The following is a 24,257-nucleotide window of genomic DNA, read 5'->3' as shown; positions in this document are numbered from 1 at the left end:
ATTTTACTCACAGCTTACGCAGAGTGCTGAGATCAGTCTGTAAATACTCTTCAGTGCTTCGTTTATTGGTCCAATGTACTTGTAAAAACCGTCTCCGAGTCCCCTTTATAAAATTGCATTCTAGGACATTGAAATATAGGTGATAAGAGTCTTATTGGATCAGCAAAAATATTCGTATTATCCGAAACTTTTATCACGAGAAATTATAAAAAAGTATGACTGGGATGTAGTATAGAAAATTGGCTTACAAAGAACAAGCTGGCCTATGTTTTGTTTCATTATGCACATATCTGAGTGAGTACCAGTGAAGTTTTTAGGCGTCAGTGATTATACTTACACTCTTGAATCTACGGCCTATACACATGTCAATTATTTAACCAGGTGTGTTTTGAACTCTGACAGCTAGTAGCCGCTTCCCAACCCTATTACGCTTTTTCGCTTGACAGAAAGGCTCTGCAGTGAAACTAATCTAAGGAGAGTTTGCGCGTGATAGATGAAATCGAAAAGATTTTAGAACTGCTGTCCTTCGTTGTCAGAATTCCAGAAGCTTTTTGGCCAAGCTTCGTATGCTCAGGTCATGTCCCTTGGCGTGTACGCTAGCTATCGAAGTGAATGCGAGCGTTTCTGGCACGTTGTATTTCTCATACCCGGCAAATCGGTGAGTGCAAAGCTCCGCGCAGCTAGTGGTCAAGAACACATTAGAAGCGAAGGCAGCAGCAAGGAGAGCTCACAAGGTGGCTCCAGTGCAGGCCCGCCCACAAGACACCGCGGTGAGAAATCGAGAGAGTGAAGATAGACGGTAGCGTGAGCAGCAGTCGCAAACTAGCACCAGCATCGATTCAGAGGCAGCAACAACAGCGACGGCTCACGCAGCCCAATCAAAGCAGGTTCGTTGATAAGCAGACCGGCAATACAAAACCCGCAAACCAAGGATAGCACGTAAGTGATGGCAGGATAACCTTGAATCTGAGGGGGCACAGGAAGCAGCGGTCAAGCGGCAAAAGTGGTCGCTACTTGACGTTAGTGGCGTTAACGTACGCTTCAAGCGCAACTTCTTCGACTGCTCATTTGGTCACGGCTGTCAAGTATGCGACCACTCGTAATTTGACAACAACCTCACCACCATCGTCCACATCCGCATTGACCAGACTAATACTATCGCCATGCTGCAACGAGTTTCCTGACTTGTGCTGCCTGCAGTGGAATGTGCAAGATGACGACGCCTTCTACGTACACATCAAGCGCCGGCTAGTTAAGAAGCCATCCTACAAAAAGGACCTCACTAAAGGGATTAAAGCGTTTTCACGATATGTTTCAAGCAAGTTACTTTATCATCATTCACTTTGTTAAGATGACATAATTTTATTATGGTGTTGTTGGGAATGTCTTTCGGGAGAATCACAGCGGCACCCGCACATCGGAGAGTTGGCTGGTGCATTCGTACTCAGTAGACGTTCACGTTGATGCTTTGAGGAAAAGCTCCTTCGCACAGCCGTCTGAGTTCTGTAGACTAAAGGTGTTTTAGCCGGCAGGGTGGAGCAAACAAAATGTTTAAAGAGTGGAGCAAACAAAATGTTTAAGAATTCAAAGAAGGTAAAAAAAGCTATGTGGGTCATCTGATGGGAGGCTTCGCATCCCACCAGATGACTTATATTTTTTTCCCCTCACCATCCTCATACACGGAAGGCTGCACCAAATGACGTCATGCTCGTAACGTAGAAAAACCGCCTCACCACGGCCCGATCTTTCCTTGTTCGAAAATGACGTGCCTGTGTTCCCAGCTTTTCAGAAGAGGTGATCATGGTGGCTGGAATTCTACAAGGCGTGGCTACAATATTCTAAAACTGAGTGGTACAAGTCTGATCTGATTAAAAGTTTGTGAAGTTAGTTTACTTTTTGGACAATCGCTTTTCTCGAACTCGACGTCAACGTCAACAGCTGGCTGCAAAGCTTTAACAACACATTCTCTTCGATCCATCCCATCAGATGACCCATATGGGGCGCGAAACCATGATGAATGCGAAACCCTGACTCATATGGGAAGCCCTGATTTGATGCGAAGCAGCAGTGGTGCGCACGGCGTTGACTCGGTTGAAATGGGCGTCGACGCGTGTGCTTTGAAGCAAAACTTGGTGTAGCGTTTACTCTATACGTTAGTATACATTTGTTTGAAATGCAGACCGGGTTGGCAGGTTGGGTTTCGTGCAAGTTTCATCAATAAACAAGTGCGAAGAGTATTTACAAGCGACGTGCAGTGGAGCGCTGTGGGCGGTGGAGAGGGTGAAGCGAGAGAAAAGTGTGTTGCAAGCATGCGAATGAGGTGACAGCTTTGGGTGCGACGGCAAGCGTTGTGCGGGTGAGGAAGAGAGTGACGCGAGCACGCACCAGCGAGGGAAGTGTGTTAGGGGAGCGGGGCGTCAACGCATAGCTGTAGCGGGACATACTGGGCACCGCTCCAACACCTGCGGTGAGGGGAATGCGTTGTAGGGCGTTCGTACGGACCCACGTAGGCGCGGCATTACATGTGTGAGTCATAGAGCGGCAACGCATTTAGAACGTCAATGTTAGGCGAACGTTCACTTCGGGACACCATCCTTGAGCTCTCCTCTCACTCTCACAGAATTCTCTTCTTACTTGAATGAATATTCAAGATTTCTCTTTAGGGGCGAAGCTACCAAAGCCGCAGGTCTGCACAGGCTTGTCTCTCTTGGTATGTGACCGCCTAGTTCTATGACTCACTCAGCAGGTGGCGACAGACAGACAGACAGACAGACAGACAGACAGACAGACAGACAGACAGACAGACAGACAGACAGATGGATGGACCAATGAATGGACAGACAGACGTATGGACAGATGGACGGGTGGACAGACAGACAATTTGATGGAGGTTTCACGGTTTACCGACAAAACCCTCGCAAGCTTCACCGCAGTCATCATCATTCACTTCATAGATATGCTGTGATTTTTTTTAGTCCTTGTCCACTATTCCAGAGTGTGATGCTTGAAGACATGACTTGCATCGTTGTGGCAGGCACGTGTGAACATAGCAGAACGACAGCAGGACACGTCGATGCGTTGAAAAGAAGAGCGTGAAGTCCACGCTTATGTTAACTAACGCAAATGCACAGGAAGGTGCATCAAGCACGGTGAGATCTCAGAGCCTACGAGGCACCACTAAATCTTTATTCCGACGAGCTGGCTTGCAATGAGTGTGCCCATCCTGGGGTTCCGGCACCTAGGAGTGCTAGTCACGTCTTCGGGAGACAGCATGGGCAGCACTTTTTCGCACCTGCGTAGTGGCATAAGTTCAAATAAAATGCCGTGGGCCTAAATCGATTCGCAGCAACCATACTCTATTTATTTGCAGGCCAACAGGCCTCTGTCGGGACCAATGAAAAATCACGCATATCCATAGAGTGAATGAGAATGAGAGGGGCGAGGCGTCGGAGGGTTTTATCAGTAAGCTGTGAATTGTCCGTTCGTGCGTCTGTCTGTCTGTCTGTCTGCTTGTCTGTCTGTCTTTATTTCCGTCCGTTAGTGTGTCCCTAATGCATAGTGAGTCATAGAACTAGGCGGTCACGAAACACGATGAGCTAGAAAAGACAGAGCCACAAGTTTAAAAGCTTCGCTCCTGAAAAAATTACACCATCTCCCACTAAAAGAAACCATCAGTAGCATGTGAAGTAGCTCATGGGTACACTTAAACTTCCGTTCATTTTGGGCACCTTGCCCGAAGTTAACATGTCCTTGCAAGTGGAGCACACCATGATTTATGTAGTTTTTATAGGCAAAGCTCCTTATGGCTTGGCTTGTGCGTCCCCATTGTAGGTATCCGCCCCTCGTTAATTCTTGAAATGGCTATAGAAGGCGGTATAGGTACTATACGCTGAAGAATGGAATGAGTACGACACTAGAGGGCGTTACGTACGGATGGAGAGACGAACGCACAGCTACGGTCGCGTGATCTTTGGCGGTGTCGTACACCAGGGGGCGCTCTACAGTACAACAAAACAAATTGAGAAAGTAATAAAAGAACAAACAATAAAAGAAATGGAGAACGTAATCGCTGAGGATAATAAAACAGTTTGGATATACACGAATTTAATTAAACTGAGCTAGAGCTTGCTAAGGCACTTGACAAGTCACCCCGAAAAAGAAGACACAAACCCAAAATTTGGTGGGATGAGGAAGTTAAGAGAGCCATAGCAAAACGTCAGGAAGCCTTTAGGGAACACAGACAGGCTAAGCAGCGGGGTGAACTGAGAGATAATGTTGATAGAAAATGGAAAATCTTTCTAAGCTGTACAATGAATGCATCCCTTCTGATCAATGAAAAGATTAGAAGAAAGGGAGCCCAGTGGCTGGCAGAAGTACATAAAAAAGATAGAAAGGCAACTGCGAAATTTTGGAAACATCTAAACTCCATAAGAAATGAGACGAGCCTAGAGCAGAGGTTTATAACTACAACTCAAGGTGCTAGGCTAAAATGGGACGAAGCTATTGAATATATAAGAACAAGGGTGACAGAAAATTTCAACAAAGAAGTGCTATATGCACCACAATAGACAAGGATGAATCAAGTGGCGCAATGGCTCCATTTTTACAACGAGAGTGGAAAGGGCTGAGAAGAGGGTTCCTTGTAGTACATCAACAGGCCCAGATGGCATTCTAATTAGGCTGATAAGGACATTAGGTCCGAAGTCTAAGCAGGCTTTGAGAGAGGCAATGAGCAAAACAATAATCGATGGTGAAGTCCCCGATAGGTTGAAACTTAGCCGGATGAGCATGATATATAAAGGAAAGGGGGACAAAGCTGACATTAACATTTACCGTCCTATAACAGTGACATCAGTGAACTACAGGCTGGCGATGCAGATTATAAAGGAAAACTGCAGGCATAGATAGAGGATGAGGGGGTGTTGGGGGAACTGCAGAATGGGCTTCGGAAACACAGGAGGTTGGAAAACAATCTCTTCTCACTGACGCAGTGCATCGAAATAGCAGAAAAAGAACACAGGCGTCTGTGGCTAGCATTTTTGAATATCAAGGGAGCGTACGTTAGCGTGGTTCAAGATGAATTGTGGGGAATACTGGACACATTAGGCGTAGAAGATGGAGCCACTAATTTTTTAAAGGATATCTATGAAGGTAACAAGGTAGTTATAAAGTAGGAAAAACAGGTATCCAAGCCTGTAGAGGTAAAACAGGGGCTTAAGCAGGGGTGTCCTTTGTCACCCTTATTATTCATAATGTAACTAGAAGGATTAGAGGCCAAAATAGAGGGAAGTGGACTGGGCTTCAACCTCTCTTTCCCCAAACAAGGAAAACCATTGAACAGGCCCTAGCAGCATAGATGTACGCAGATGATGAAGTGCAATTGGCCGACAACAAGGAAGATTTGCACAGATTGATGGACATCTGCGGTAATGAGGGAGATAGGTTAGATTTCAGATTCAGTAAGGATAAAACCGCAGTCATGATTTTAGTGACAATGAAGGTAGTGAGCTTAGAATACAGGAGGTCACGCTAGAGATGACAGAAAAATACAAATATCTGGGCGCATGGATAAGCGATGGGGCCGAGTACCTAAGGGAACACGAAATATACGTGACGACAAAAGGTAACAGGAATGCAGCGGTGATGAAAAACAGGGCACTGTGGAATTACAATAGGTATGATGTGAGAGGAATATGGAAAGGGGTCATGGTTCCTGGTCTGACGTTCGGCAATGCGGTCTTGTGCATGAGATCGGAAGTTCAAGCAGAATTAGAAACTAAGCAACGTGGAGTAGGTAGGCTTGCCTTAGGAGCTCACGGGTATTCACCAAATCAGGGAGTACAAAGTGATATAAGATGGACATCATTTGATGGCAGCGAAGCTAGCAGCAAGATAAAATTTGAGAAGCGATTGAGAGAAATGGGGGAGGAGCGTTAGGCTAGGAAGGTATTCAGCTACTTGTACATGAATAATGTCGATACAAAAAGGAGGAAGCGAACCAGAAAATTGACTGGTAAATACTTAGAAAACAGCAAAGGGCCAAATCAAAAAGAATTATCGATGAAGAAGAAAGTGATGGAAGCTGATACTGATATGTGGAGAATCGGCATGATTAAGAAGTCCGCACTAGAGATCTATCAAACGAGTAGGCAGGAAATTGCCAAGGAAAGGATCTATGATAATACTCGAGGTAGTTCTTTACTGTTTGAGGCCAGGACGGGAGTATTGCGAACCAAGACATATCGGGCCAAATACGAAGGCGTAGACATGGTATGCAGTGCGTGTGGAGAGGAAGGGGAAAGCGCCGAACACTTGATAATGTTCTGTAAAGGGCTTCACCCTATAGTTCATGATGATGGCGCAGAGTTTTTCAAAGCATACGGGTTTAGGGACAGAGAAGGCAAAATATACTTTAGGCGGGTAGAATAACCTTAAAGTAGGCTATCTTATTGGCGGCTAAAGTCAAGGCACGAGCGAAAATTAAACCTTTCACTGCAAAGTACGAATTCTAAACCTCACTACTTAAAGAAAAAAATAAATCTAGTTTTTGGCTCGTTGGGTATCACGGCTTGGTGGCGCTAGCCAACGCCCGATCTATAGGGTACAGCCATATCCATCCATCCATCCCTCCAAAGTGCCGTTCTGATGCCCGATGGGGCATGGACATGGCTGCTGAGCGGTGTGCGTGCAGGGCGGCTGCGGCTCGCCCTCGAAGAAGGGACCCCGACGTGCGGGCGCGAGAAGCAGAAGCACGCCGCGAAGGTACGCGGCGGGGCCGCGAGGACCCTACAGTACGTCAACGTGAGGCCAAAGTGGCGTGACAGCTGCGGGTGGACCCACCTTCCCCCAATCTTCATCATTCAACCCGTGAATATGCTGTCATTTTTGTTGCTGTTATTCGTCCCGAGCTCTTGTTAGAGCAGGACACGCAATTGAATCATGACACCACGTGGCAGCACATGGGTTCATCACGCATCTGCAGAATCTCATTCTCCGACGCCATCACATGATCGCTGAGAGAGAGTAAGGGGAAGAGGCCGCAGCTTCTTACTCAGCCACTTAGACAGGCCCACATACGCTGGCGTGTTCGCGTCTGCGTTTCCTAGAGGAGAGAGAAGGGGAGCGCAGAAGAGAAGACAGAGGGAGCGTAAGCGTATGCGCAGTAGGGGTTGTCAAGACGCACACCAAAGTGAACTCCACTTGAGCTGCTTCTCATATAAAATTCGTATCACATTGAAATTCATACGAGCGCTGATAGTATCAATCAGGATTCACTGTACATTCACACTCGAAACTATACAGCATGAGGTACGTTGAGACGCACACATAAACCAACTGTTGCTGATACTCCATGCACGATAGTCTCGGTGCGTAGCCTTATAGTGCATCTTTGCTTGTGTTTTCAGTTTTCGGCGTTCGGTGCACCTCCGCATCAACCATATGAGTGTGCCGTTGGAGTCTGCACCTATGGAGAATGCGAATACAAGTACATCAGCAACTGCTCTACTAGCTGACAAAGAAAAAAACAAGCACCAAACAAAGATGTGCGCAAGCAGTTGCAATTAATTAGCTCAATAAAGTTACTGATGGTTTTACTATCATGAGGCTGCTTCATGAAGATATTTTGATTGAATTAAAAATGTCACTATTATGTAATACAAAAATATACGAGCACATTTATGAGAAAAAGCAAGGCAGTTGTTGCGAAATAAAACAAATTCTACTACTAAAAATGCCAACAGTATTATTATTATTATTATTATTATTATTATTATTATTATTATTAATATTAATATTAATATTGTTAATATTAATAATACTATTATTACTATTATTATAATATAAACGTGTCGAAAGCACCATGTGAATATGAGAAATGCCGTAGCACAGGGCTCAGTAAATTTTGACCCCCTGTGGTGCTTCAACGTGCACCTGAATCTAAGTACAACGGCCTCGACGATTTTGGCCTCCATCGAAAATGTAGCCACAGTGGCCAGGATTTGATCCCACCTAAAAATTTAGGGGAACATTTGCCAAACAAATAATATATCTATTTTCGAATAACTATGGGTGCGACCATAGCGGAATGTTTGATTCATATGCGCATGACGTTTAGAAAAGAACTTCGTTGCGTGTCCAGGAACCACCTTTATTTCTCTGTGGAAAAAAATATTTTCCTACATCACAAAAACCAAGGCCACAAAATCGCTAGGGCTCTAAGACCAGTGTTAGTTCTGTCTTATTTAAAAAAATTCAAAAGTCTCCGTCGCTCAAAACTTCAGTTCACAAATTCCACGGAAATAGAGCTTGGACTAAATTGCATAAAATGAGTTTTATACACGTAAGTGTCAGAATTTCACTTCAGACGCTATGAGTAGCGTACGTTTACGATGTGGTAATATTGTGTTTTTTGTGCTCATACTTTAAGAAAAAAAATGTCCAATATCACGTTATACTCAATAGTGCTCTAATTTCATAATTTTTGACCCAGGACTATCAGACGCAATTATCAAAGTTTCCCAAAGTGTTGTATAAAGATTTGTGCAACATTCGCTCGGCAAGCATGACGTCATACAGCAACAAAAATGGTTGCGCTGCCTTCACGCAGAGGCTGTTAACGCGTCATTTTCAGCAAATAACTGTGACATATTTAATCATATGAGGCAGTGGGATAGTACAAAGGTCTACCTTGTCAAGGGGGAGTGACCATCGTGCACTAGCCCCTCACGAGTTGTGCTGCAGGAGGAGAGACGCAAGCTTAGCGCGGTGAGCATTTGTGTGTTAAATGTTTTTACGCCGATTTATTTTGGTATTACCTGGTTTTACTATGCTTTAAATGTTTTTTCTTTATTAAAACATTGAAGTCTAGTAGCGTACCGTCATGTGTTTTCCTTTTTTACGTGTGTTGTGTATTTCACGCAACCTTCAGTAATCATGAATCACCATCAACTCATCCAACTTCTTTCTGCAAAATGTCTTCTTTGTTCCACAGTAATCGCACTGCAGCCGCAAGGCTTAAATAGCCAATGCGGCTATTTCCAGATAACCACAAGATGCACACCTCATTTTAATGATCGCGTGAATATAGGCAGCTAATATGTGTGGCTGTGATTTGCAAAGTGTCAAATGCTGCCAAAGACTTGTCATTATTCAGCACCACATGCGCATATTTACTTCCTATGATTTGAGGTCTATAGGCAGGAGGCAACAGGTGCTGGTTGATTCATTGATATGTGGGGTTTATCATCCCCATACCCCTATATGATTTGAGACATGCTGTAGTGGAGGGCTTCAGAAATTTTGCCTACTTACGTGCACACAAATCTGAGCCCACGAGTCTACAGAATTTTAGTCTTCATTGAAAATGTAGCCGCCGCAGCCGGGATTCAATCCCGCGACCTGCGAGTCAGCAGCCGAACACCTTAGCCACAAGACCACCCCGGCGGGGCGAGGCAACAGGTGTGCGACTTGCAGTGTGGCTCTGGTTAACCATGTTCATGCACGAGAAGTCATACAATATTTATTTAATTATCTATAATTTATTTACCGGTTTATTACATACTGCGGGCAGAAAACTGAACAAGAAGGGTAAATTGAATTAGACCAACTGAAAAACAGGGCATTTGCTGGAACAGCTAGAAATATCACTTGCAAACTGTGTTTTGTAAGATGTCACTTGACAAAAAACTTGCAGCACAAGGTGATGTCAGCTTTTTTTTTAAACAGCAGGTGCAATTTCTTTGTAGTTCTTCGCACTGCTGCCACTCACGCTTCTCCTTCATCTTGTCCAACCAAGAGGAATCTAGTGCAGAGCCACTTGTTGACTGGGCGAATGGCACTGATGACTTTCCCATTATAACTGGTGAGGGGATAGAGCCTCACCACCTTTCCTTTTTCTGTTTCTATCCGAGTGTCGGCGTCAGAAAATAAAAGGCGAGAGAAAAGATACGAAATTTCGCAAGGCAATAACTAACACACGCAGACCAAATATTAACACGAAAGAGAGTTCTGCCGGGGTCCAAACTTCGGGACGTATTTCCGTCACAGATATGATGTTGTAAAATATTTACCAACCGATTACAAAGCAAATACGAAGGAGAAAGAAAAGTTCCGCAACGGGACATCGAACAAGTGACCTCGCACATCTCAGCGCATGACGCTATCCACTAAGCCACCGAGCAACCGTTCTCCAGATTGCTAACTGCAAGCCATTCATATGCACCATGCACAGCTGACGGTCTTCAGATATGGGTCTTTCAGTGCCTTTTCGTCATCAGTAGTGAGATGGCACGACGAGCTCACGTTGTGCTCGTCGTTGTGCCGCGAACTCCACACGTCAATATGCTCGCGTGACTCCACATGACGTGGTCAAACTGTGCATAGATGTCATCTAGCGCGGTGGCTAGCTCACGCGCACTTATTTTGGGATCCGAGCGCTCTTTACCTCTTGTGCGGCACAACAAGTTTGCTTCGAAGTGGCAGTGAGTAAAGAGAGCACGCAAGCCATTTCGCACGCTGCCACGACCACGTTTGCGAAAGGGGCCACGCTGCCCACACACGAAGAATTAAATGTTGTGACCGTTGTTTGCAGTACTACGGGTGTATACTTGTGCGTTCGTTTCGTACGTTTGCCTTTCTGTTTGAGCAGCGTGCTTTAAGTGTCGAGGTGTAACACTTCATTCACGCTCGTCTTGTGGATGCCCCTTTCATGCGTGCTTTCTACTTGAGGTGTGCTCTGCAAGTTCAGAGCTGCTTGCCGTTCTTCGCGTGAGATTATAGCTTTTCACATCTCCCTCAATTACTTCGATGTCGTGGTGGAACAATTCTCAATAAATGCCCAGGTACTTCTTCGAGGACACGTTTCACTTTCGTGATACACCAATTTCCAAAAACGGGAATGAACCTTGTTTTTGGATTTAAGGTTACTCTTGGTGCTGTAAATTTCTACACACCGATAACGCAATTGAAACGCTTCTCGCGAAAAGAAAGCCGGCACACCTCGTAGTGCAGTGGCACAAGCCAAGCACAAATAAAAACCCTTATTGTTTGAAGAATTACTTCCCCATTGGCTCAAAGGATGTGTAGAGCAATGCACTGGTAAATTCCTGCAAGCAGCGCATTTTGGAAAAGTCAGGCGCACGACGCGGATGATTATTGGTCGCTTTTTTTGCAGATATAGTCTGCAGATTTATTTTGTAGATTTATTAATCAGTTCACCCACTACTATAGGCTCACGTTGTCCGTGTGTAGAGTACTAAATATCGGTTGGGTCGTGATCCAGGCTCCACCTTGCGCACCTTTTGTACCTGTACTGCGAAGCTCGACTGTGAAGAAGCTGCCCGGGTTCAGGATCAGGCGGCAGTATCCTTATTGCTCTTTGAGAGTTCGCTATTTTCGGTAACTGTATCGGTCTTTTTCAGCTGAAGCGAGTCATTGGATTTTCATGTCATTTTCATCTCCCGGCCAAGGGCACTCCCCTTGGTTAGTTTCCACTCCCGCAGGATTGGCCGATTGACTATTTGTTACACAGTGGGGTGAGCAGTGTCCGTGTGGCTCTGGTACCTACAGATGGGGGCAGTATTCCGATGAAGGACCCAAAGGCGATTCAAGTGGAGCTTCGAAAAGCCACTTAGCATTTCTAGGAGATCACTGAGGTCTACCAGTTTGGTCACGGAGGCATCCTGTTCTGTTCCGCAGGTCGAGATTGCATTCGTGAGCTCTTGCAATGTTCCGAATTCGCAGCGCACCTGGTGAACCCGTTTATTCCGGCACACCTCGCATGCTCTGAAGGATTAGTCCGCGGAGTAGACACAAGGCTGACACCTGCAGAAGTGCTCAATTTATTTTCGACGGCGGGTGTAATTTCAGTGTACAGGTGCACCCGTACGATTGACAAAAGAAAATCCCCAATAGAATCGGTGATAGTGACCTTTTTAGGAACAGTCCAACCTTCCGAATTAAGGCACGGCCACTTATCTATAAGGTAGAGTCACTTTCTCCCAAACCCTTGCAGTGTTTGAAATGTTGGCGATATGGACATAGTGTCAGAGGGTGCCGATCAGTTCTTAGATGCCGTCAGTTTGGTGAAAATTAGGACAGCCGCAAGTGCAGCTCTGAGAAAGAGCGATGCTGCTTATGTAAAGGAGCGCACCCTCCAGACTCTGCAGACTGTGCAGCAAATAAAACGGCAGCTTGCTATATTGGATATTGTAAAATGCAAGTGGTGCTCTCGGAGAGAAGCCGTAGTAGAAATGCAGGAGAGCTCCAAAGGATATGCAGGTGTTGCAGCACGTAATACCACTGTCATGGATGCATCTCTCGCAACATCCATCACAGATTCCATAGAGAAGGCTACGAAAAAGGCAATAAAACGCCTCGCAAACAACCTTCTTGAAAGATTGGCACAATTGGTTTCCAATCAACTGTCTCAAATTCTTGGTGTAGCATATGCGAATGATCGGGATCCTCAGACATAAGTGGTATCGCAGCGTAACGGAGATAGACAGTGCGACACCACGTCAATGATTGGTTTCTCCTGAGACAGGGACTTCCAAAACAACAGAAGAGGGTGATCTGACATGATTCGGAAGCATGTGCAGATATGTATACAGACTCTCAAAAGGCTCTGAAGTGAACCCAATCTCCCCAATTAAAAAGTTCTTCACATAATTTGAAATCAAAAAAAGTATCTGTCCAAAAAAGAATTCTTTGAGAACATGTCTAAGAAAGACTTTTTGCAGAAGGACCAAGAAGTTTCTGCTACGGTTCTGTCATCAAAATAGGTTCACTAACCATATTACAATGAAATTGCAGATCTATTTTTCTGGAGCCACAGACCTATCATACCTTTATTCAAAACTTTGTCCAGATATTATATCACTGCAAGAAACCTGGCTTTCAACCGGCCAGAAGTTTTACTTAGATATATTGGCTATTTCAATCGGATTGACCTTGCAGAGGTGGTGGAATTGCTGTCTTGATAGCAACTAAGTTTAGTTACAAAGCTATAAAATCTCTTATCGGTGTATGACTCCAGATTGTTAAAATTTGATACTAGACATAATATTACCCGACGGTTCTCTCTGCTTGTTTGTAAATGCATATTTCTCAGCCGGAGTGCAAGACACACGAAGTCTAGACGATACGTTTTCTGCCCGCAGAAATCAAAATCACTGGAGGCTTCAATTCACATCACGTGGCTTGGGGTTTCAAAACAGATTTAAGCGGAAAACGCTTGTGGGAATAGCCTACTGACAAGAATTTATCTTGTTTAAATTCACACTCTGGCACTATTGTACGAGGTCTCTCTAAATCTGTAATTGACTTGACATCTTCACGCTCATCTCTTTATATATGTTCGTGGCAAACTTTAGACTGTGCTATTAACAGTGACCACTTGCCTATCAGTTTTTGTACTCAACTTTCAGAGAATACTTGTCGCCGAAAAAGTTGGCTCGTTCCTCAACTATAAAAAAATGAGAAAAACACTTGAGGGCTATTTTTGATGGCCGCAAGGACATGAAAGGTGAGATAAGGGCTATTAGTCTATGTGCAGTGTTAAAACGATCAGTAAAAGACATAACTTTTAATATAAACTCGGCCACAAGAGGTTCTTTCAGTCCTTGGTGGACTGAAGAGTGCATGAGGAGCTATAGAAAACGTAAAGGCGCATGGAAACAACTGCTGGTCAAGCTGTGTCCAAAATATTGGTGTGATTATAAACTCACAGCAGCAGACTTCAAACGTACAGTAAGTACAGAAAAATATGGCTATAACATGAAACGATATGATTATCTCTCTAGGGCTAAAAACAAAAAGCGCTCTTCAGATTTTTAAGATTGCAAAAGATGTTACCACCTGCTGAAAATATTGACTCTTCCATTCTTTCCCTCCGTGAACTCTCCGATTTAGTGAAAATTATGGCGAAAAGGGCTCCAAGATAGACTTATGTCACCTATACCACTGCACACTGTGAACGCAATGGCGGGCGAGGATTTCGAGAAGGTTACTTTAGATAAGCTCGCAGTGATAATAAGGCACTTATCTCCTTCAGCACCTGGACCGGACGGGGTAACATATGCAATGATAAAAGTAATATTCGAGATTTCTCCAACTGAAGTACTTTACCTGGTGAATTTTTATTTGACAAAAGCTTGGATACCTGCGGAATGGAAGCTGCCTAAAGTGATTTCACTTCTTAAAAAGCCGGAATGAAAATTTCCTTTAGACAATGTAAAACCGATATCACTCACGTCTTATCTGGTTAAGCTAATTGAAAGAGTTTTGAATGCTCAAGTAATAAAATATATTGATAATAATGCAATCTTAAACCCCAGTAAAATTGCTTTTAGATCTGGTTGCTCAATATGGTGTGCGAATGTTGATTTAGAGAGCCAAATACAACTGGATAGGCGTCGGCACCAATACTGTACATTAGTTACTCTAGATTTGGCTAGAGCGCACGGTAAGATTGAGCATTTATTTTATTAAAACAGGTGGAATATCACTTTCCCAAATACATAACTGCGTGGGTTTCGGAGTTTTTAGGGGTAGAGAACATTACTGCTTTAAAGATGGGTACTCATCGAATCGATATAAGCAGACACGTGGCGTACCACAGGGGGCTTCCCAGTCGCCAGTTGCCCTGTCGCCAGTTTTACTTAACATCTTCTTAAGCTCCATTTTATCAACTAAGTATAGTCAGTTATTCAGAACGCGGACGATAATTCTTTTTCTGCAAGTAATACCGATCCTAAATCCCTATACCAGAGTCTACAAAATTATCCCAATATATGATCTAAAGATGGCTCAAAAGCATTCATATTACGCTGGACGTAAAGAAAGCGCGCTTCTTGCATTCTCTTTTCTGTAGTCTATCAACATCTCGTTAATATATTGTAATGAGCTAAATCTGCAGGCAAATTCCCTTAAATATTTGGGCATCCTATATAATAATACATGATATTGGAAAAGCCACATTGATGATGTGTACTTCAAAGCAACACACGCCAAGGGTGGCTACGGAAGCTCGCAAATCAAAAAGCGGGTTTAGGAACAGATGCGCTAATATTGATATATAAACTTTATTTGCGGCCTATTATGGAAATCAGATGTGTATTATTTTCTGGCAGTGCAGCTTATAAAATGAGACCTCTAATACTGATGCAAAGAGAAGCATTGCGTTTGCGTCTGGGTCTCCCAAAGTTTGTTGCAAACAACGTGTTGTATATGGAAGCTCGCGTATACCTTCTCTGCTAAATAGGCTTGAAATCCTTACTGTGCAAGTATTCCTAAAGATATACAGTTCACACCAAAGACGCTCATTCAGTTTTCCAGCGTTTTCCAGCAATAAAGAACCAACTTTATTTTTTGAAACACATTGGTCCCGAGAACACACCCCGCAAATAATATTTACACTAGTGATTCTACAGCAACTGAATGTAAAAATGAAAAATATTGGTCCAATACACAACATAAAGTCAATGCTTAGCATACAATATGATGACATATTTCCTCATAACGCGAAACCATTGGCACATATGTTGTTAGATTACCAATTAGCAGCTTATATAGCTCACCTAGAGATAAACAATATCATTGCGACTGATGCATTTGTGCCAAAACAAAAGGCTGGAGTTGGCATCTTCGCTCTTTGTTTTGACTCGTCATTTTCGATTCAACTTCCAGAATACCCCTTTATTCATTGCAGAACTATTGGTCATTGTTCTTGCCCTACGCAAATTGCCCTCAAGCGAATCGTCAGCAGTTATCATTACAGATTCGTTATCAGTATGTAATGCACTTTTTGTGGCAGCAAATGCAAAGCTAATGATTACATTTCGGCATTTAGTGCTAAAAAACGTAAAAAAAATGCATTTTCTATGGGTACCTGGCCACCGCGGATTATATTTGAACAAAATGGTGGACTCTTTAGCAGTAGTATCTCTGAGTGGGCGGCTTGTTTGCAATCAGGAATAGGTAATTTGGATAAATTTAAAGATTTCGAGCATTAAAACTTTGCTGGAATAAACAGTGGTGTGTATCTCGCCAGTTAGAGGCCACTTATACCAGATTACCCTGTACAGTTCCACAACTAAATTGAGACATTGACAAAGCTCGACTCAAGGCATCCCCGCTGTGCATTTTTTAACGAAATTGAAACAATTGAATATTTCTATTTATTCTGTCGTCGTTACTCTTACCAGAGAAAAAGATTTTTAGCAGCCCCATTACAAAAGCTAGGAATACAAGTAAATCTACCAGTAATTTCATCTCTTGGTGGCACTTCATTTGGTTACTTCCACAGGGATATATGCTCCACTGTTTTTGACTACATCAATGCAACCAAAAGATTACCGTGCTAATGAACCCTAACCCTTTCAGATGTTTAGATTATAATTCGTAGTTGTGTCTGTCAGGAACAAGAGATGCATTGGCCGCTTGCTCAACAAACATTTTTGTTTATTGGCAGTATTATCTCTAAATTAGTTTTTTAGATTGGCTTTATTTTCATTTTAGTTTCATTTAGGTATCCTGCCACCCGGTTCTTGGCCCATCCCCCTCTGTGAGTGAGCGCCATCCATCTGAGGTCATCATCATCAGCATCAGCTGCTGACCTGGCTGGACGCTGCAGCTGCGACTCAGCCTACGCTCGTGTCCCAAACAAAGTTGTGCCTTCGGCACGGACTCATCATCACCGTCTCGTCTCTCGTACCTCAACAGTGTCATGGGTACTTCGGACTTGTTGGCGTAGGCCCAGGCATTAAATTAATAAATGCGCGTAGCAGAACATTTTTCAAGCAGGCGTTTTTCCTTCCGCATCAGTAAACATTTAGACACTGGCGATTGGTGTCGCGGACTTCTATTCCTCTGTTCACTTGGTTGATAAAAATCGAAAGAATGTTGTTACATTACTTAGTGCATCAGTTGTATGCATAGTATTTTCTTGCCGGTGTTCATATCATGCTATTGTGGTAAGCACCTGAGTCTAAAATGTTTACTTGACATTTAGACACGTGTAAATACTTACGGTAAAGCGCTTTCCTAATTGGTTTTCAGGTGTGTAATCTCTACTTCAACCTTGAATAATTAGGAACCACTAGCAAAACTATACCGATCCAAGAACCGCCAGTGCAGTAGAAGCACCCACGGGGGCTACGCAGTTTCATATAAACCTAGTACTCACAGTTTTCCCAGGTCCTAATGTGTATGACCGACTACGCACCAATGCGAGAGGGGCCAGAGAAAAAGAGGAAACGCTGCTTCTTGTGTCGGTCACACGACAGTTTTGTGAAACACAAAGTTTTGTTTTTTGTTGCGATGGTCATCCCTCTGATACTGTACTGATACGATACTTGCGGCATCAGCACACAACCACCTCAATCACTACGTGCCTAAGAAGACAGATGTTAGAAATAGCACAAGTGAAACTGCAGAAACTTTGCAAATGAGTTGGGAACAGTTTTTTTGCATGCTCTAGATTGTGTGTGTGTGTGTGTGTGTGTGTGTGTGTGTGTGTAAGTAAACAGGAACGCAATTAAGTTTCCCGTATTTCATTTTTCAATCTGTTGGTTCATCAAATTTTGCTTCTATAGTCCGATCACACGTTTGATAGCGTCAATTTTTGGCTTTTTCGTTGATGAAATGGCGCACAGGTGAGCCTCCAAATGCTTTAAAGCGCAATACATTGCATAAACCAATGCTTTTTTTTTTGACCCAGGAGGCAAAATAAAGTTGGTAATCATGTAAAACTTGCCACGAACACTTTATTTTTTAACTTGAGTCGATTGTGGCAATGAATTTGCAGACTCCAATAGGCGCGCTCACTTGGACAAAATGAGTGACGTCACGGTGGTAGTGAACAGGCCTGATAACCTTCTAGGTGGCATTGGTTGAGCGTGTTTTGTGGGCATACAATATCTGTCCCTGTTTTCAACTTGGCTCTGTCGTACGGCGCTGACGTACAAAAATTTGGCACTCGCGCACAATAAGCCAAAATTTGACCAGCTGTACAAATCGTTCCCATCGAGAGAAAAACGCACGCGCATCGTAGCGCACGAAGCGGCAGTCTTTCAAGCGCGCCCAAGTCCGTGGCGCCATCTCGTTAGTGAAGAGTGAACAGTGAACAGTGAACTTTATTGACATCATGTACGTAGTACACAATGCCGGAGGCCGGCAGAAAAAGGCATCGCAAGGATAGCTTGACGAAGCTGCGGGCCCCCGTTTTGGCACCAGCGTACAACGGTGTTCTTAGTACATAAACAGACAACAACAACAACAACAACAAGAGAAGGAAAAAAAAGAAGAAAAAAAGAAAAAAAATTATGTACTGAACAGATAAATCACTTAGTACAGGGCCCGAAGGAAAAATGTGAGCCCACTACAAATAACCACGTCTTGCGTACAAACCATACACAAAAGAAAATATACACCAACGGATGTACTAAATAGCTCAGTACATATAGATTACCTTCATATTACATGCATACAGATTAACATAACTTTGTAATTTACATATAGTACACTATAGATATATAATTGCACAAATCATTCAATACACGACCGAAAAAAAAATATGAGAAAATATGAGAAAATATGAGGTGGTTACAAATCGCCATGCCTAGCGTACACCGACATATTCTCTGTAGCTGACACTCATAGGCATGCGCGAGATATTATATAGTGTCAATGTAATTATTTGCAAGAATGGAACGTATTGCATTGAAAGTGTTGCTTTCCAGCTGAAAGTTAAATTTATATAAAGCATTTAGTAGCCTCGGAAGTCTGTTTCCTAACGTATGTCGCCCATATGTTGTTCTACAAGTTTTAACAGTCCAAATTTCGCAGTTTCGCGTTTTATAAGGCTGACAATTTCTTTTAAGGTTGGCAAGTTCAGTCAAGAATACATGTTTCCCCTTTAATTCTTGTTTATAGGCTTTCGTTAATCTAAAGTTGTACATCTTCTCAAAAGGCATTACATTATACTTTTCAAACAACGGGTAGGTGTGAAGATGTGAAGGCACGTCCTCTACAGCACGTAGAAATTTTTTTTGTAGACAATACAATTTTTGTATGTTTTCTTGACTAGTGGATGCCCAAACTAGATGGCAATAGTTAATTCTTGAGGAAAATAAAGAGTTGTAAATTAATATCATTACATGTCTCGGAAGGATCAGGCGATTCCGGTAGACTAGTCCCACTATTTGAGATAACTTACTTGATATTGTGTCGATGTGTTCGTTCCAAGAAAGGTTTTCCTGGGAGACCACTCCTAGTGTTTTAATGTTGGGTACAATATCAACCGGGGTCGAATTCAGCAGTATTTGTTGCGTCAATGTTACCTTCTTATTTTTACTTCTGAATATTACAGATTTGGTTTTGCTCGTGTTTATTTTAAGATGGTTTTTCTCAGTCCAGCTATTTAGGTTTTCCAATACAAAATTTGCTTCGCCAACTAATTTGTCCGCCGAATTTCCTTGTAAAAATATGCTGGTGTCATCAGCATAAATAATAAATTCAGTGCTAGGGCTAATGCTGACCACGTCATTAATATAGATATTAAAGAGAAATGGTCCCAAGATGCTCCCCTGTGGTACACCAGAAGATTAAGGCAATGATCGGAAAAACAGTCGTCGATATGAACCCTTTGTTTCCGATGTTCCAGATAAGACGTAATTAGGTGCGCGGCATTCCCTCGAAAACCGTAGCGGTCAAGCTTTTTAATTAGAATTTGGTGATTTATGTGATCGAAAGCCTTAGAGTAATCAATAAAGAGCCAAAGAACCAATTCTCCTTGTTCTAGCGCTGCCAAAAGTGACTCTTTTTGTTTTAGCAATGCGAACTCCGTACTAAGTCCTTTGCGGAAGCCAAACTGTGAGCTGTTTAAGAGACTGTGCTTCTCTTCAAAATCTGTAAGACGATTTAAAATAACTTTTTCTAACACCTTTGACATGACCGGCAGTATAGACAGGGGACGGTAATTTGCCATATCGTTTTTGTTTCCTTTTTTGTGTAAGGCTGTTACACGGGCTACTTGCATTTTACAGGGGAAAACAGCCTGGCACAAACATAGGTTAAAAATGTCGGTAAGTATGGGTGCTAGCAAATTGGAGGTGTACTTTATGGGTTTAATTTGGAAGCCATCGATATCTTTAGCCGTACTGGTTTTTAAGTTATGAATTATATTTACTACTTCAGCCTCAATAACTGGTTTCAGGAAAATAGAGCTGCTGTTATGCGCAATATTTTCAACGTCATTCTGCACTGTAGCAGGCTGTGAAACCCCTACAAAGTATTGATTAAACGCGTCTGCCAGAGACTTCCCTGTCAGCTGTACGTCGTTCACGATCACTTTGCTCACTTTATCAGATGGGATGTTACGTTTTAAGATGGAATTTAATCTTTTCCAGATAAGATGGGCGCGCCCGTCAGCAGATTCAAATTGGTTAGAGTAATAGTCACACCTCGCTTTTTTTAAGTCCTTGTCGAGGCAGTTACGAATTTTTTTGAAGTCTCAAAATAAGTCTGGGTCTTTGTATTTAATGAATTGCCTGTAGAGCTTGTTTTTTTCTCGTATTCTTTTCATAAGCTCAAGGCTAACCCATGGTTTCCGTATGTTTTTACGTCTTTTAAAATGTACATAAGGAAAGCAAGATTCATAGATAGAGCTCAAAATGGCAAGAAATGTTTCATAAAAACTGTTTGCGTCATTACAAGACAACACATCATACCAATCCACTAACTCCATTCTCTCCCGAAACGTCAGCAAGGCATGTTCCGACATTTTTTGCACTTTTTGTATTGGCTGCCGTATCTTCCGCACGTTTTGTTTACAGCAAATGAATATCGGCAAGTGATCGCTGAGGTCACACGTCAATACAACGGCTTTGATCTTATCGATGTCTAAATTGGTAAAAAACATATCAATAAGGGATGATGACTCAGTGGTAACTCTTGTGGGTACATCTATTACGTTTATAAGACCGTAAACCTTCAACAGTACATTCAGCTTGCATGCCGTGGCATCATTTTTCAGTGTATCTATATTTAGGTCACCACCACAGATAAAAGAGAGGCGATTTCGAGTAGAAAATTCAAAACATTGTTCTAGCTTATCGAGAAAATTTGACACCGAGCCACCTGGAGGACGATAGCAGACTGTTATAACAGTGTTTTCTACTTTTATCGCCATTATTTCACAATCGTTTGTACAAGCAGACAGCTCTTGTAGTAATTCGCAAGTATATTCTTTTTTTACCAAAATGCATATGCCACCACCTCGGCTTTTGGAGCGGTTTAAGTAGAAAGTGTTATACAACGGAATGCGAAAAACGGTAGTCTCATCAGTGGACCAGGTTTCGGTTACCAATATTGCATCGAATGATTGTTTCATTTGTTCAAGGTATAATGACAGATCTGATTCCTTATTTCCTACTGATCGTATGTTCAAGTGGAAACATTTGAAGGATTTTATGAATTCCTTTCCTATGCGTTTTTCAAAGGCACGTGGTAGTACATATGATTTGGTATTTTTATGGTTCATGTTTATGGCTTGGCCGTTGCAGTGTTTAGCTTAGTTTATCTAGGTCGCTTATACATGTGACAACAACAGCCTTGTCCTTATCGTCTTTACGAACAAGAACTCGCCCGTTGTTGTGCCATGCGCGCTTGAAGTTAACATCCTTTGCCCAGCTTTTTGTTTCTTGAAGCAAAGCACGAGTTCGTTTAGTTAGGTTCTCGAGTATGTACACGTGATCATCACGGCCGCGAAGTTTATTCCTGTTTTTCCACCACTTTTCCCTATCTGCCTGCCTTGCGAAACGGCAAATTATGCCCGATATTTTTCCTTTCTTGGATGGAAGACGATGAATTGCTACCACGGCATCGTCTGGAAGGGGCCGAAGCTCAACGTCAGGCGCCAGCGCATTTACTTTGTTCAGCAAGTCCTCGTTTTCCGTAGGCATGATGCCATGGAATTCTAGATTAAGACGCCGGCTTCTCCATTCCAGATTGTCGATTTCAGCTTCCATTTCACTCACATTACTGTTCTGGGTCTCAAGCTTTTCTGTACGGCGCCTGAGTTCTTTGATATGATGCTCATTCTGCTCGACCCGGCGTAGCAAGTGATCATACTGCTCGCTCCAGAACTGCAATGAGTCCTCAATACCTTCCACTACATCTCTCAAAGGCAGAAGTTGGTCATGTTTGTCGTTAATTGCAACTAACAAAAGACTGACGTCTTGTGTTTCAAGTTCTTCGTTTGGTTTCTTAACTGGGTCGCGTAGTTTGTTTCTCCTGCTAGTGGGACACCGCCAAGCTAGACGGTATGCCTCTCCCTTCGTTTTGATTATTTTTTCCGATACTCCCGAACATACTCCCGTATGGTATTTGCAAGAACAATCACTGCACTGAATTATACACTCGGGAGCAGACAAGCACTTGTGGCATGCGTCGCATTGCCCATGAGATGACATAATAACACGTTGGCAGTAGCAGAGGTAGCGAAAACATCAACAGTTATGAAAAAAAACTTGCTCAGCAACAAAACTAACCTGTGTAAAACACAGAAGACGAGCGTGAGTCCGTGCACGATGGGTGCTGCCGCTGCTGCCAAAAAGTGAGGGGCCGCTCCTGGTGGAACCACTTATAGGCTGTATCGGCGACAGTAGCGCCTATCAGCTGACAGTGGCCGTGGTGCGGTTGTGGCAGCTCATCCGGGGCGCAAAGTAGTCGAATACACGGACATGCGCTGTGGGAATCCGGGCCGGGAACCAATTTCGGGGCTGTCTCTGGGTTATCTGCGTAAAACACAGAAGACGAGCGTGAGTCCGTGCACAATGGGTGCTGCCGCTGCTGCCAAAAAGGCAGTAGCGGCCGCACCCTGATGACGGAAGCACGATAAAGCAAACCAGCTCCGAGTACAACCAATCGCAAATGGTGTATATCATAGCTTGCCGTGCTTAGGAACGTCTCCTTTGCAACGGAGCCACTTCACAGTGCGCACGCAGGAGTGATATGGGTCGTATGTTCTACTTCTGGAGGCGAAATTTTATATACGAAGCGTCTTACAGTCGAGCTCAATCCCGTGTGCGGCATGACCACCCTTACTGCGCCTGCATACCCCCCTCTGTCCTCTCCTCCGCTCCCCCTCTCTCACCTCACAACGCCGACGCAGGCGGCGTCCGCAAGTCTACGCTCGCTCCCCCTCTCTTTCTTCTAGGCATTCTTCTCCATGGCGTATACATCCCCATTCCACATGTGCGCATCCTCCCTTTTATCCGCCATGCTCTTCCTCTCTCACTACAAAATGCCGATCCAGGCAGTGTCTGCTACCGAAATTCTTGATTAAAATAAATTTACTTCAAGCGGTTACATACTGCTCTCTCGAGCTAGTAACGGAGCCACAGTTTCCCACGCGTATCCGCACTTCAGTGTCACGAGACAGCTCTCCAGATGTTACGTTAGCCAACATAGTAAGCAAAAAATCTTGGCAGTAACCGCTTTATTGGGGAAAGTGCTATTGAAATCAAGGCAACTTCTCGTAGAGCGTTCAGCGTAGCGGATGCCTTCTGTAAACACCAGTTAGAGGACTCAGATGAGTATGGGTCTGTCGCCGACCTCATCATATATATATATATATATATATATATATATATATATATATATATATATATATGTGTGTGTGTGTGTGTGTGTGTGCGTGTGTGTGTGTGTGTGTGTGTGTGTGTGTGACGTATGAAGCGTTGGTTAGGAGAAGTAGAGAAGGAAGAAGTGCGAGAATAGAATAAACATGGCGTATGAGCCAGGCCACGTCACCCAGTCTTCGTAGCGTCACACGAGTCAACAGGATGAAGACCTCGCAACCACTTCATCGCCCGGCCATCATCATCGAAGACATCAGCGAGACGCAGTGGCCGAACACGGACCCCAGAAGAACGCGGACCATCAAGACCACCAAGCATCATGACCGCAGCATCAGACGACCTTGACATCCCTAAGTACACCGGATCAGCGGACGACGGACCCGTACATGACTGGTTCAACCTGTTCGAGCTACATGCCACCGCTGCATCATGGTCGAAACGGGAAATGATTACCAACTTCATTGACTACATCTCCGGTGAGGCATTTAAGTTTTACCTGATACACATATTCGAAAACGACGAATCATGGCAAAAGATCAGAGAAGAGAAGATTGCCTATTTTAACGACTATGACAAGGACTTTCTCATTACCGGCTATATGAATACAACCACACG

The 24,257-nt window shown here is 43.4% G+C and overlaps 1 protein-coding gene and 1 long non-coding RNA gene across 2 annotated transcripts; both read right to left on the bottom strand.

Moving 5' to 3' along the window:
• Positions 1-3,165: 3,165 nt before the first annotated feature.
• On the bottom strand, positions 3,166-22,761 carry LOC142803272 (uncharacterized). Its single transcript, XR_012894037.1, has 3 exons — positions 22,551-22,761; positions 7,325-7,465; positions 3,166-3,292 (listed from the first exon to the last, which is right to left on the bottom strand). It is a non-coding gene; the product is annotated as an uncharacterized LOC142803272 (long non-coding RNA).
• Positions 21,567-22,472, bottom strand: LOC142802640 (uncharacterized). Its single transcript, XM_075887625.1, has one exon. The coding sequence runs from the start codon at positions 22,470-22,472 to the stop codon at positions 21,567-21,569; it is 906 nt and encodes a 301-aa protein (XP_075743740.1).
• Positions 22,762-24,257: the final 1,496 nt, after the last annotated feature.

This window comes from Rhipicephalus microplus, chromosome 3 (genome assembly GCF_043290135.1).
Source record: "Rhipicephalus microplus isolate Deutch F79 chromosome 3, USDA_Rmic, whole genome shotgun sequence".
Lineage (NCBI taxonomy): Eukaryota > Metazoa > Arthropoda > Arachnida > Ixodida > Ixodidae > Rhipicephalus > Rhipicephalus microplus.
This window is presented reverse-complemented; position numbering and strand designations above follow the sequence as displayed.